At 46.7% G+C, this 13,411-nt stretch overlaps 1 protein-coding gene across 1 annotated transcript in view; it reads right to left on the bottom strand.

Moving 5' to 3' along the window:
- The window catches only part of LOC147689550 (uncharacterized), a 30,872-nt gene extending 17,857 nt beyond the window's left edge, over window positions 1-13,015 (bottom strand). Inside the window, exons 1-2 of the mRNA XM_086936948.1 lie at window positions 12,899-13,015; window positions 3,653-3,766 (exon numbers count right to left, since the gene is read on the bottom strand). Of these exons, the coding sequence (XP_086793074.1) occupies window positions 3,653-3,766; window positions 12,899-12,905 (121 nt within the window). The 5' untranslated portion in view covers window positions 12,906-13,015. The remainder of the gene's footprint in view (window positions 1-3,652; window positions 3,767-12,898) is intronic.
- Window positions 13,016-13,411: the final 396 nt, after the last annotated feature.

Genomic DNA, 13,411 nt, shown 5'->3' with positions numbered 1-13,411 from the left:
AGAGCAAGGATCCTCTGTTGCAGTAAATTATCCAACCTATTGAAATCACTGGAGGCACCTGGCAAGGGTGTCCGTTATCACCACAACTTTTTAGTTTGTATCTAGAGCCATATATTCAGGCTTTGCGGCTAACTGCTTCAATTTGGGCATTCTGTTTACACAATGTCTTGGATTATGACGACAAAGTTGCAATTTTGACCTCTTCTCTAGTGGCTCCCCTGAAGGCCGCTGAGCTACTGGCGATGGGGGTCGTCTAGGTGTCTGGACATAAGCTCGATTCAGATAAGACTCTGGTGATTTCTAATGTTCCTGGACTCGATTCTAACAGAAGGAAGGTTCAGTCCGTGACCATATGGCAGATGGAAATTACTGACAATATGGTGGGAGGAAATTATTTATTTAAATTACGGTAAAATCTACAATTATTCTATGAACACTTTTTATAAATGGAATCGATCAAATCTGGGGCTTATAGGGAATTGTAACCTTATTAAGATGATTATTATACACCATTATTTGGGTTTGTTTAGAAGTATACCATTACATCTCCCTAAGGACTTGTTCAATAAGATCGAACCACTTTGGAAATGGTTTGTATGGATTTATTAAAGGCCACGGTGTAAGATACAATGCCTCTAACTGTCTCAAGAGAGAGCGGCAGAATGTCCCTACTTACTATTCGAATTTACTACTTCGCATCTTTTATTTTCCATCCAACTATGATCTTCGGTATGTCCGCTCGGTTTAATATTTTGGATTATCTCCCTTGGGGGTAGATTTCAATCCACACACAGGCATGACTGCCAAGGTTTCAGATCACTTATGTGTGACATTTTCAAAATTTCAATGTTATTATGACATTCAATGACTATGAGTGACACTTTCTCCAAGGCTAAATCAAGCAACTGAGACGAGTGAAACACATAAATATCAGAAATTACACCCATTTAGGCAACAAGAAACTTTAAGATTATTTTAAAACTGCTGCAAAGTTTCAGAAATGGAAGGGCAGTCCTCTTCAACAGGTACCACATCCTTCTTTGGATTTCTCCCATACACATACTCCTCCAAAACACTCTCATACACTAGCATAATCTCCTTCCATCTACCCGTTACACCTGCTCGCACCGCAGTCCCGCAGATCATTGACTCCGCTCCACTCAGTGTAAAATTATCATTCCATGCTCCAAAAGCTTACCGGAGTGATCATTAAAACCAAACTTCTTCCTGTAAACTATTGCTTTAACTGGGCAGGCCGCGTCCAGTACTGAGTGCCTGCACTACTTTAATTTAAAAGGGAGAAAATCTGCACTTCTCAGCACTGCTGTAATACATTTAATGCACTTCGGAGGAGCGACTAGGTACTGTAGATATTAAGTACCAGCACTTTTTCTATGTTTCAATTTAAAGAAGTGCCTATAACAATTCATAGGTATACGACACCCATACAACTGCATACATCACTCCATGAGCACTGATTGCTTGCCCCTTCAGGACAGGCCACTTACCATCTTTCTGGACTTCAGGGTTCTGCTAAATTGCCAATCACCTGGACCAGTGCTGGTGTTGCACTCTCGACTTTGGGGGCTCAGTGCTGCGTTAAAGAGCTGACATTCTGCAGAATCCTTAGTCACAGCTGCCAGCTCAGGTCATCGACAAGTTACAGGCTCTGGCCTGTGCCTTTTCAAGATAGTACAAATGCAAAAACAACAGTTGATGGACAGAATGCAGTCATACATTCCCCCCAGTACAGAGATCTGGGCCTAAATCCATCGTTTTTATGCTCACCATGCCATTCAAGTTTGAACCCAGCCATTTGCAAATCAGTCTTGACCCTGTGCCTCATGGGAACAGTCCAGCCCGAACTGCCAAGCCAGGTTCTCCCTGGACTGGAAACAAGCATGCTAGGACCGGTTTCGGGCTTTCAGCCCTCTTCAGCCAGGATAGCTTGATTCTGGTGGCATGGAGAGCACGGGACTCACGTCTGAGCATACCCTAACCACTCGGGGTGACAAATGCAAAAATACAAATGGATGGACAGAATTCAGAACAAAGTCATACATTCACCCCAGTACACCCGGAAACCGGTCCTAGGATGTTTGTTTCCGGTCCAAGGAGGACCTGGCTTGTACTGCACAGGGTCAAGACTGATTTGCTAATGGCCAGGTCTAAACTGGGGTGGCATGGTGAGCAAAAGAATGATGGATTTAACCCAGATCTCTTGACTGGGGCTGAATGTTTAGATTTGTTCTGCATTCCGTCCATCAATTGTGTGTCTTTTGCTTTCTCGCTCTAAGTGCGCCAGGTATGCCCAGATGTGGGTCCTGGGCACACTGTGCCCCTGGAATCAAGCTATCCTGGCTGAGGAAACCGGTCCTAGGAAGCTTGTTTATGGTCAAGGGAGGACCTGGCTTTATAGTTCGGGCTGGACTGTTCCCATGAGGCACAGGGTCACCACACTAAAATGCGTTAGTCAAATTTCTGATGCGTGGTACTTGGCAGGGCTGTTCAGGCATCATCTGTACGGTTTACTTTATGTGGACTAGGTTCAAGACTCTAAGGGGCTATTATCAAATTTGTATCTATTTCAAAAACTTACTTCATGGTATTGCCCAGTACAATCAATAAACGCTATTGGGGTTTAATCCGAATCTCCCATTATCCATTCATGAAAGTGCGCTCAGCCATTGGGGGAAGATGGAACTCTGTAAATTAGGATAACTGTCTAAGGATGATTCTTTCTCCAACGTCGTCATTTTCTGCTGGGCTTGGAAGTGGGAGAGATACATTGTGCACAGAATGAAATCCTTGAGTTACCTATGGACTTGACTCACATGGAGAATATAGGTTTGTCTTATAAAGTGATTCTTGGAGCAGAGTTTGAAGGGGGAATCGATGTATGCCGATTCAGGGCTGAGAAATGCAGTGCTACTCTTAGGGTTCTGGTGACGCCCAAGGAAATCCAAAGTAGTGATATTCTGGTACATGTATTCCTGAATGTGTCTCAAGTTGAGGCTCTTCATTTTAAGTTTTAGAACGATTTATATTATACCCCACACCAGTTAAACAAAATGATGATACGGCACGATAGTCGATGTTTTCGATGTGGAGTTGGTGGAGCAGGTACAGTTCATATATTTGCTCCTTGTATTGGCTTACATGGATACTGGGATTCTATTTTTCAGAAATAGAATGATTTATTTCTTATCGATTGCTGATGGGACTTTAAGTTGATAATACTTGGGCAATCCCCTCGGATTCCACCAGCAGTAACCGGGATCAACTTTTTTGCTATCTCTCTGGGTAGGTTGGCCTTGGCACGGCATTGGTTACTAGCTAGAGCTCCTGATCCCATGATGCGGTGGCAGGAATTTTTAAATATTTGCCAGCATGAAATGTCAATTCTTATTAATAATGATCAGTATAGAGCAAGATTAAAACGTGTTTTGGACCCTTTAGGAGACTGGTAGTTCGAGGTAATGGTTGGCCGGGCTTGCCAATCCTAGAGGGTGATATTATTTATGATGGATGCATGTATCTGTATTTACACTGATGCATACTGCACTTTCCTGTGCCTCTTCTGTATAAGTTTTTAATTTTGTACATTTTGTGATGCCCTAATTTTTTTTAAAAAGCAAGCAATGTCACTTACCACTCGTCCCTGCCACTGCTGGGACTCCTCCCACTTCCACCGCCTCCACCTCTTCCTTCACACTCCATGCTGCCTCCTGGCTGTCACTGGTTCCGCCACTGGTGGTCTGTGCAGCTAGAAGAAATAAATTACCCATTTTAGACACCAGTTTGCCACCTAAGTGGTTATTATTTTGCATGAAGTACAAAAGCAATACCTCACTACAGTTGGGGTAGCAGGATATTCCATCGAAAGGATCCCTTTGAGGGGTTTATTGGTAGACAGGTTAGGATAGCCGGGCAGTTGAGTCAACCAAAAACATTTTTCTCCTAATGGAGGTTCAGAGCTATGACGATGAGAGCGAAATGCAATGAGGGGGTGGGACGCTCAATGAAGGACAGATGGTCTTGGTTGCAAATGCAGAGGGATCTCACTCTTTCCCTGCCATGCGGCACTGTCTTGGAAACTGCAGGTGTAATTTATAAAGGATAGGGCAGCATTGGAGGTGCATGAACATGGTCGCGCTCTCTTTTACTGTTGGAGCAAGAAAGCCTTTTCTAAAAACCTTTGGTGAATATAATAACTTACTCGTACCTGCAATCCTCTTCACAGTACCAAAAATCTGTTCTGTTGGTCTTACAGTACAAGACGTATAACAGAGGGGGGAGGGAAAGATAACTACAAGAGCAGAAGAACCCGGCTAGCTCAAGCTGTATCAGATTCAGAATCCTGACAGACTCCTTCATTTGATGTTCGCCTCTTCGGTGCAAAGCACTCCTGTCAGGCGGAGCCCGACACCACACACCGCTGCTCCCTCACAGCGCAGGCACGGTCCGGATTTACCAGGGGTTTGTTGTTTGTGCAGGACTTGTCTATAAGGATTGCTTACTTGCAGTGAGGTGTCACCTTTCTGCACAAACAATCCAGGTTGCTGTGTCATGTATGTGGCACCATGGCGCAAGGGTGCCTGCATTGGCACTGTGGCAGCACCAGCAGGAACGCAACATATCTTGATAAATGAATAAATGTTGCATTCCTGCCCTCTCATTGTCTCGATGCCCCACACTGCATGCAATAATTTTAATAAGTCTGTACCCCGATGCTCTCAGCAAAGTGTATAACATAGATAACAAATAAACGGTGGTGTATTACTACATCGCATGCCCACTTCTTTCAAAAGACGGACAGTGGACACTCACCACTGCACGCACTCTATGATGCCATTGCTAAGTTAATTATTTAGGTGCGTGTCGCACACTAACATAACCACTTGCAACTAGTTGCATCAACGTAGTAGTGGTATTACCACGCTCTTGAAAAAAATCCTTTTTGCACCAGCAGGCCCATGTACTTAATTGTTGCAAAGATACATCTTTATCTATACATCTAAGTTGTATATTATATATTTACATATATATATATATATCAGAAAAGAGGGTTGCAGTGATAAGAGTCCCGAGCGATCGGGAGAAGGGAAACCCGAGACAGATCCCGGAGGTCCCGGCTGACAGACAGCCTACAGAGATGTGGAAGAATTGCAGCCGCCAAGAAGAGTCCCACGACTGGCCCAACGTCCCGCCGCGTTTCTGGAGAAACGTGGCTCAGCCAAGTACGCGGTTCTATCTTTGGTCGAGGGGAGGGTGGCAAACGGAGTAGGAAGGGTGGTTCCGGCCTTTCTTCTGGGGCACAAGTACTTGGGTAAACCATTCCTTTTCCTCACTTGAATCTACCCATGAGGCAGCCGGATTGTTTGAATCAATGGACTTTCCTGTTTCAAATATAGCGCCTCCTTCTCTTCAAGATCTTGAGAGCATTGTTTTTCTGTCTGTAGGGTGAATTGAGCGCAGAGATACTCCTTCGGGAGTCGAGTCTAGCGCTATGTAAGCCTATAAATAAATAAATAAATGGTGTGAAATACAACACCAAAGAGATCTTCCGTTCATCTTCTCGTTCTTCATTTCCTTTCCCTTTCGTTCCGTGACTCCTTCTATTTAAAGAAACAGGAGGAAAAGGAAAGTTACCCTAAGGCATGCAGCAGACTGGAAGCGTAGTTCTCGCTGGCTGGTCTAAGCATTCGTTTTGTGTTTTACATGTTTTTAATTTGTGCTTTTATGATTGTATGAAATAGCAATCGAATAAAGCTGTCTTTGACTTTGTGTTTTTTCTCTTTGTTAGGATATCGGGCACATGTGACTCGGAGCACACAGGAGGCTCAGCGTTCTACGGGCACGGGTGTTTGCATCCCAGTACCAACCTACAGCACTTAAATCGTTCTATACCTAAAAGTGAGACATAAGCAGCCGAGAGTGATGGCTGCTGCTTGAGCGAGCTCTCCCGCATCCACGGCGCATATATCGTGATACAGCCGGCAGACCAAGAGTAATTAATGCCAAACTGACCAGAAGGCTGTCTGACACCCCCATCGTGGAAGCGGAGTGAGTCTTGTGGAGTCTACACCCCCGAGGCGACACAATATTGATATCACAATTCCGGGAGTCGAGGAGGAAAGATGGCGACGTTGGCCTGCATGGGTGGAACGACGGAGTAGCTTGCCCGACGCAGCGCCTCCTACTAAGCGGTGCCTGCGATTTTACTCGGCAGCGGCCCGGTGTGGAGCAGGGGCGGTGATCGGCGCATCGCCATATAAAAGAACGCCCTCCCCCTCTTTGTGCCGCCAGACGAGCGGATCCAAGCACAGAAAGATAGTAGCACAAAATAAATATAGACACAATGGCACTATATTAAGTAGTGACTTGTCCAGCCGGACAGAGGTCCAATTTTTACTCTAAAAACCCCATATACTGTGTATTGTACTAATTGCCAAGGTTGGCACATAATGGTGTTGAATGGAATTTCTGTCATTGAAATATTCACAGGAAATAACAGCTTCTGCCTAAAAATCTTGCTCTATTCTCTGACTTTTTCCTCCTTATGCCAAATTGTATATGTCTGGGTACAGGCTTGTGCCCTTCTCTATGGAAATGTTGAAGGTATTCCTTCAGAATATTCTTTGCAAAAAATAAAAGTAAAAATTGGACCTCGGGCCAGCCGCTCCTGCCTTCCTGAGGCACGGAGAGTCGCCAGGAACAAGCAGCGTCTGCAGCCCAGGCTTCTGGGCCTGGCAGTGATACCCCTTGTACAAGGTATGAAATCGGGCCTGTTTCAATAAATTGGCCTAGAGACCGGCTACGTATTGACTTTGTTTAGCACCCCATTTATTTGTCTTTGAATGCCGGGGGCTTGATTGTGCCTGAGCTGTGTGGTCTTCTGGTCATTGGGGCAGACTCAGTAGGCATGGAGGGGGCCTGTCTGATCCCTCTATTCCCCCTCATAGAACTGTACATGGCTGAATTGATGCAGGACCTGTTGTTTGCCCCCTGATGCCTGGCACAGGCAGATTTGACCGGCTCGGTGGCCCTGGAATGGGGTAAAGACCCTGTAGACCCGGCTGGGGGCTGGTGCTTGGGCCGTGATTTTTGTGCGGATCGCTGGATTGTGTGGGTGGAATTCTTGGACGCCGATTACCCTGGATGGGCACTGATTGCTCCTATAATATTACCCCTATGGACTGAGGAACTCACTACAGAACCAGCGGCACTTTCCCCGGCGGAGTGGCGAGGTGGGAGCTGGGGCCGTGCGCAGATTTCCTGACTTAGTGCGTGTCACCCCCCCAGTGAGCTTCCCTCGACGACTCTGAGAATGGCGACGGGTGGCAGGGGTTCAAGGAATAATGCTCAGAGACAATTGTCCAAATTTGCGTGGACACAGGGTGGAAATAAAAGCGACTCGCCTAGATCGGATAAGGGTGGGTCGGAGGTGACACCACCATCTGAACCGGAGCCGACGCTACATGATGTTTTGGTGGCCACAGGTGGAATGCACACCTCAATGGACTCAGACACGGTAGAGGTTTCATTGCTCAGAGCTGACTTCAAACAAATGAACGAGAAAGTGAAGGAGCTTAAAACAGCAACGACAGCCCTACGGGATGACACCTTGGAGCTTCAACGTCAAATGTCGGAAATGGAGAAAAGACAGGCCAGAATGGTGCAGCAGCTGGATGAATATGAAGGGAGAGCCCGCCAGAATAACATCCGAATCCTGGGTGTTCCGGAAAAAACGGAGGGACCGGCTGCAGATCTCTATGTGGAGGACCTAATTACAAAACACTTTAAACCTAAGGCCCTCTCCAGTTATTTTTCTATAGAGCGGGCACACAGGGTGTCAGGCGGAAGACCCAAACCTGCAGCTCCAACACTGCCACTGATCGCCAGAGTTTTCAACTATCGGGACAGGGACAGTATCTTACAATCCTCCAGATCAGGACCCCCGATAAAAATTGAAAACTATGAGGTATCATTCTTCCCCGACTTTACGGCCAGAGTCCAGGCGCAGAGGAGGAGTTTCCAAGCAGTTAAGCAGGAACTGGGCAGCAGAGACATTAAGTACGCAATGCTCTTCCCGGCAAAATTAAGAGTGGAATGGGACGGTAAACCATGGTTCTTTGAATCTCCGGACGCCGCCTGGGACTGGATGGAGGGCTGGACCACACTCGAGGCCGGAGGGGTGATCATCGCGGCAGAGCAGGATGGAGGAACGGTGACAGCCCAGACATGACGGTGACGGCGGCCGCGACAGAACGAAGTGGCCTAGATTAACAAGAATGATGCAGCTTCCTGGTCGGCTGGAGAGCCTGCCATCTCGGACATACGCAAGTAGTGGGGGAGGGTGAGGCGGGGGGGAGAACCCATCAATATGCGAACTTACAGAGATATTATGTTCTACAGTGCTCTTGGTTTATAATGTGCTTTATTTACCAACTGATTAGACATGTTATGATGCTTATTAGGGTTTTATCTCAGATTTATGGCTGTGGTTTCCTGTCGACATTATAAACTGCCAGTGGATGGGGGGCTCAATTCCCCTCTGTGTTTCTAGCATGGTTGGGAGGGATAGAGGCACTCTGCCATATTGGGGGTGGGTAGTTGTACATCCACAGGCAGGGGAGCAGGGAGGGGGGTGGACGGGGGAGGTGGGGTGTTACTAAGGGTTGGCGGGAAGGTTTTTCAATTTTTTCCTATGGAAACGAAGAGATCATGCCGAGTGTGGGGTGGGAATGTGGGGGTTCTTGAGTTCGGTTCAAAGTTTAAGTTCTGGGCTACGACTAGTTGCTATGCTCGACAGGGTGTGTACTGGTGAGAATGGTTTACAAAACTGTCTTAACGATGATGGAAGAAACGGATTTGATGTGCAATGCTGCTGGTACTAGCGTCCCCTCCCTAACCCCAGTGTCTCCTACGACTCAAAGTACTTGGAATGTGCATGGGTTGGGAGATAAACTTCAACGAGGATTGGTATTACAGTATATACGCCGCACAGCACCAGCTGTGGCACTGCTCCAAGAAGCGCATCTAGTGGGCTCGACATGTAAGGCTATGGACCGAAGGGGATTCAAAATGGTAGCGCATTCAGAGTTCTCAACGGGCTCCAGAGGGGTTGGCATATTAATACGGAAAAGATTCCCCCTAATTGTACATCAGGTCTGGGGGGATGCACATGGACGATTTGCTGCTATAACATGTCAGTGGGAAGGGAAGCGATTCAATATTGTTTCAGTGTACATTCCCCCTGCCCTTCACTCAGTGGCCCTTCCCGCCCTTAGCACATTTTTACTGAACTTGCCGGAGGGTGAATTCATTGTGGGGGGGGACTTCAATGCAGTAGTGAATGGAGCAATAGACCGCCACCCCTGCAGAACGGTAGGGACGGGTAACTCCCGTATGACTGGGTTTTTCGATGCACTGGGCCTTATAGACGGATGGAGATACAAACACCCTGGGGAGCGTGGCTATACTTTCAATCGGGAGTACACAATAGTCTCTCCCGTATTGATTATTTTTTTATCTCCGCAGACAGCCTTCCTCATTTGACTGAGACAGAGATACGACCCAGGGGCATTTCCGATCATTCACCGGTCTTTCTGGCCTATACCTCACACATTACAGTTCAAAAACAAATTTTTCCAATTTCTCCTGGCTATTTGCAGATCCCTAAAAGTTGAAAGGATATTATTGCAGTCACAAAGCACTATTTCCAAGATAATTTGGACTCAGTACAGTCCCCGGGCATTCTATGGGAGGCTTACAAGACTGTGCTGAGAGGACAAGCTATTGCCTCGATAACGGGTCGCAAGGGGCGACCTAGATGCGATTGAGGCTGAACTGGCCGTGCTTCAGACGCAACATGAGGCTGACCCCACTGCAGAGACAGCCCAAAATCTATGCCTCAAACAATGCGAGCTCATTGAACACCAAAGGGAACAAGTCAAGCTGTGGCTTCAAAACACAAGACACACTATTTACGAACTGGGAGATAAGGCGGTTAAGCTTCTAGCCTGGTTAGATAAGAAAGAAAGGGCACAGAGGACGATTGCACAACTACATATCCCGACTGACGCAATAGACATGACCCCTATGGACATTATTGACACCCTAGCTGACTATTACGAACAAGTCTATACATCTAACTCGCAAATGACAACAGAGGAGGCACAGACCTACATTAAAGACATAAAAATGCCGTCCTTATCAGAAGAAAAGGCCTTACTTCTAGAATCCGACTTTACAAAAGACAAGGTTCTAGCTGCAGTTCATTCTCTGCAGGCGGGTAAGGCTATGGGACCTAACGGGATCCCTATTGAACTCTACAAGCGCGTCTCTGATCTAGCAGTCCCGTATCTTCACGCAATGTCTCTGTACAGTCTGAGTAAGGGGGAACTGCCACAGGATCAGCGAATAGCCACCATAATTGCAGTACCGAAACCTGCAAACTCCCGGACGAATGTACATCATACCGTCCGATATCCTTACTTAACGCGGAAGCCAAGATCTTGGCAAAAATGATTGCCAACCGACTAACTCCACATCTTGAAACACTGATACACCCGGACCAATCTGGGTTCATGCCCAACAGAAACACTGCTCTTAATTTGCGGCGGGTCCACGCAGTGATGGCACAAATACTGAGTCTCTCAGAGCATGCAGTTATCCTGTCCTTGGATGCTCGAATGGCATTTGATATGGTGGAATGGCCCTATTTATTTGCGGTCCTCCGACATCTTGGCTTTGGACCCAAATTCTATGGTGGGTGAAGCTACTTTATTCTAAACCATTGGCGCATGTGGTGGCTAACGGCCATCTTTCCAGGAACTTTCCGCTGGGTCGCGGCACGCGCCAGGGTTGCCCGTTGTCACCCTTACTCTTTGCGGTAATTTTAGAACCATTGGCAGCTTGGATCCAATGGGATCCCATGATTAGGGGACTAAGCTGGACAGCGACATGGGAGGACCGCATATCGCTATATGCGGATGATCTCCTTCTATATCTGACCTTACCCAGGCCCTCAATCATGGAGCTCCTTAACATCTGCGAAATTTTTGGGCAGGTTTCCGGATATAATATTAACTGGTCCAAGTCTGTCTTGTTTGTCCTCAGAGGCCCTCCGCCGCAGCTTCCGGCGGATTGCCCATTGAATATTACAGAAGAACCCTTTAAATATTTGGGGATTTGGGTGACACCTAATCAAGATGCCTTCTTCCGCCATAATTTGGAACCCTCTCTTGACCGCTCCGTACTGATGTCAAACATTGGCATACCCTGCCCCTGACCCTTCTGGGTAGAGCGGCTTTATATAAAATGATGACAATGCCTCGACTACTTCATGTCCTCGAAAATACCCCATTTCTTGTCCCCCCAAAATATAATTGATGGACTAGTTTCAGGCCTACTACGGGGAAGTAAACCGGCACGCATATCTCGACATAAATTGGTTAGGAGCTGGTATGATGGTGGGGTTGCCTTCCCAGACATTCAGTTGTATTATTGGGCGGCTCAGTTAAAGATCATAAACCAGTGGCTGCACGCCCCCCAGGCAGAGCCAGCGTTTAAGGCAGATAGGTATGGCCTTGGCGAGGCTGGTGTGCTAGCTGCACTCTATGATACAAGGGGCGCCTCAGCCCTGATTGCCCCAATGGCGCACACAGTTAATCTATGGTATGTGGCTCAGGCCCGTCTTAAATGTAAAGACACTGTTACTCAAATAACGCCGCTTTGGTCGTCCCGTCGGCTGGGCAAGCTATGCAATAGTAAAGGCTTTGGGGCATGAGATTTGATCGGGATTTCTACGGTGGGAGACCTCTGGAAACGAGGTGCCATTTTGACATTTGAGCAGCTTAGGACACAATACGACTTAGCGCCTATGGAGCGCTTTAGATACCTGCAAATACGACACGCCCTGGGATCACTTATCCAGCCCGGTGCCGACATACCTGAATCCACCCCGCTAGAGGACAGGCTCCAAACAGAGCACATGCCCAAAAAAGCGATCTTGTTCGTATATCGTAAGCTAATTAATAACCTACCGGATCCGACCTTGAAACTAAAAGACACCTGGACCAATGAGGTAGGAGAGTTGGATGAGTCGGATTGGCAGACTGCGCTCTCACCCCCGCCAGAAGTAGCTATACCGTCCAGACTTAGGCTTATACAACTGAAAATATTACACCGTGTGTACTACACTAGGGTCACCCTGCATGTTATTGGGAGAGCCACACACAAATACTGTCTAAGAGGGTGTGGGGAGGAAGGGGCGTTCTTCCACACCATCTGGGATTGCTCCCAAGTGGCCACGTATTGTGCCATGGTCATGAGGACTATGTCGCAAGTGGTGAAGGAATCGGTAGTCCCGCAACCCAGATGTTGTCTATTAAACATCTGGGAACCAAATGATCTAACTCACTCCACACAGGACCGGATCACATTGGGTATAATATATGCTAAAATGAACATAGCCAAATTCTGGGGATCCCCAGTGGTGCCAACGCTCAAGGATTGGTGCTGTGATCTCGACTTTGCAATGTTGGCAGAAAGGAATGTATACCTGAACGGGTAATGTCCACGAAAATGGGTCAGGTTCTGGGGTGCATGGAATGAATACAGGGGATATTTATGCGAACCGCCGATGTTAGATAGCGGGGATGGCTCTGAGTGAGGGGGAGTGGGCATAGGGAACTTATGCACAGTACTGAGTAAACTTTATTGTCGCAATTGTACATATATCTGTCATGTGTATTTCCAAATTGAATATATCGCTTACCATTCTCTACGTATGCATTGTATGACTACTTTGTGCCCTGTGTTTGATCACTAAAATAATAAAAACTGTTTTAAAAAAAAAAGGGGAGACATAAGTGAGAAGCACTTATCTTACCAGGCATATCCTCTATTTTCACGAGGGACACTCCCCAAGACGTCGTGGGCTCGCTCGGTGAACCTGAAAGGAAAAGGGAAGACGGGAAGAGGGAGCTCGACAAGAGACTTATTTGTTCTTCCCCTTTATCATTTCTGTTACCTGCATTAAAGACCCCAGTATCTACCACACAATAAATCAAGCATTAAGCACACAAAGACGTCTACTGAGTCTAATTCTTATTACCAGCCCGCCAAGGTTACATACTCATTGATGATTTTTTGTTTTGTCAATAACATTGAGAAGTTATTACAATTGATAATCGCAAATGTTTCACGCTTTTCCAGGTATCCCATTTATTTTTACCTCTATTGTGAGGTATATTGTCTAAGTCTATTGTGTTTAATCTTTAAAGTGGAGCACCAATATGGCGCACGTCAGATTGAGAAAAGCAGTTGTACATCTAAAACGGGTCTTCTTTCTGTGTTCCTGCGTCAGGGGTGACCTTATCCAATAAACAGGCTATTTCCCCCT

This window comes from Lissotriton vulgaris, chromosome 9 (genome assembly GCF_964263255.1).
Source record: "Lissotriton vulgaris chromosome 9, aLisVul1.2, whole genome shotgun sequence".
NCBI lineage: Eukaryota > Metazoa > Chordata > Amphibia > Caudata > Salamandridae > Lissotriton > Lissotriton vulgaris.
This window is presented reverse-complemented; position numbering and strand designations above follow the sequence as displayed.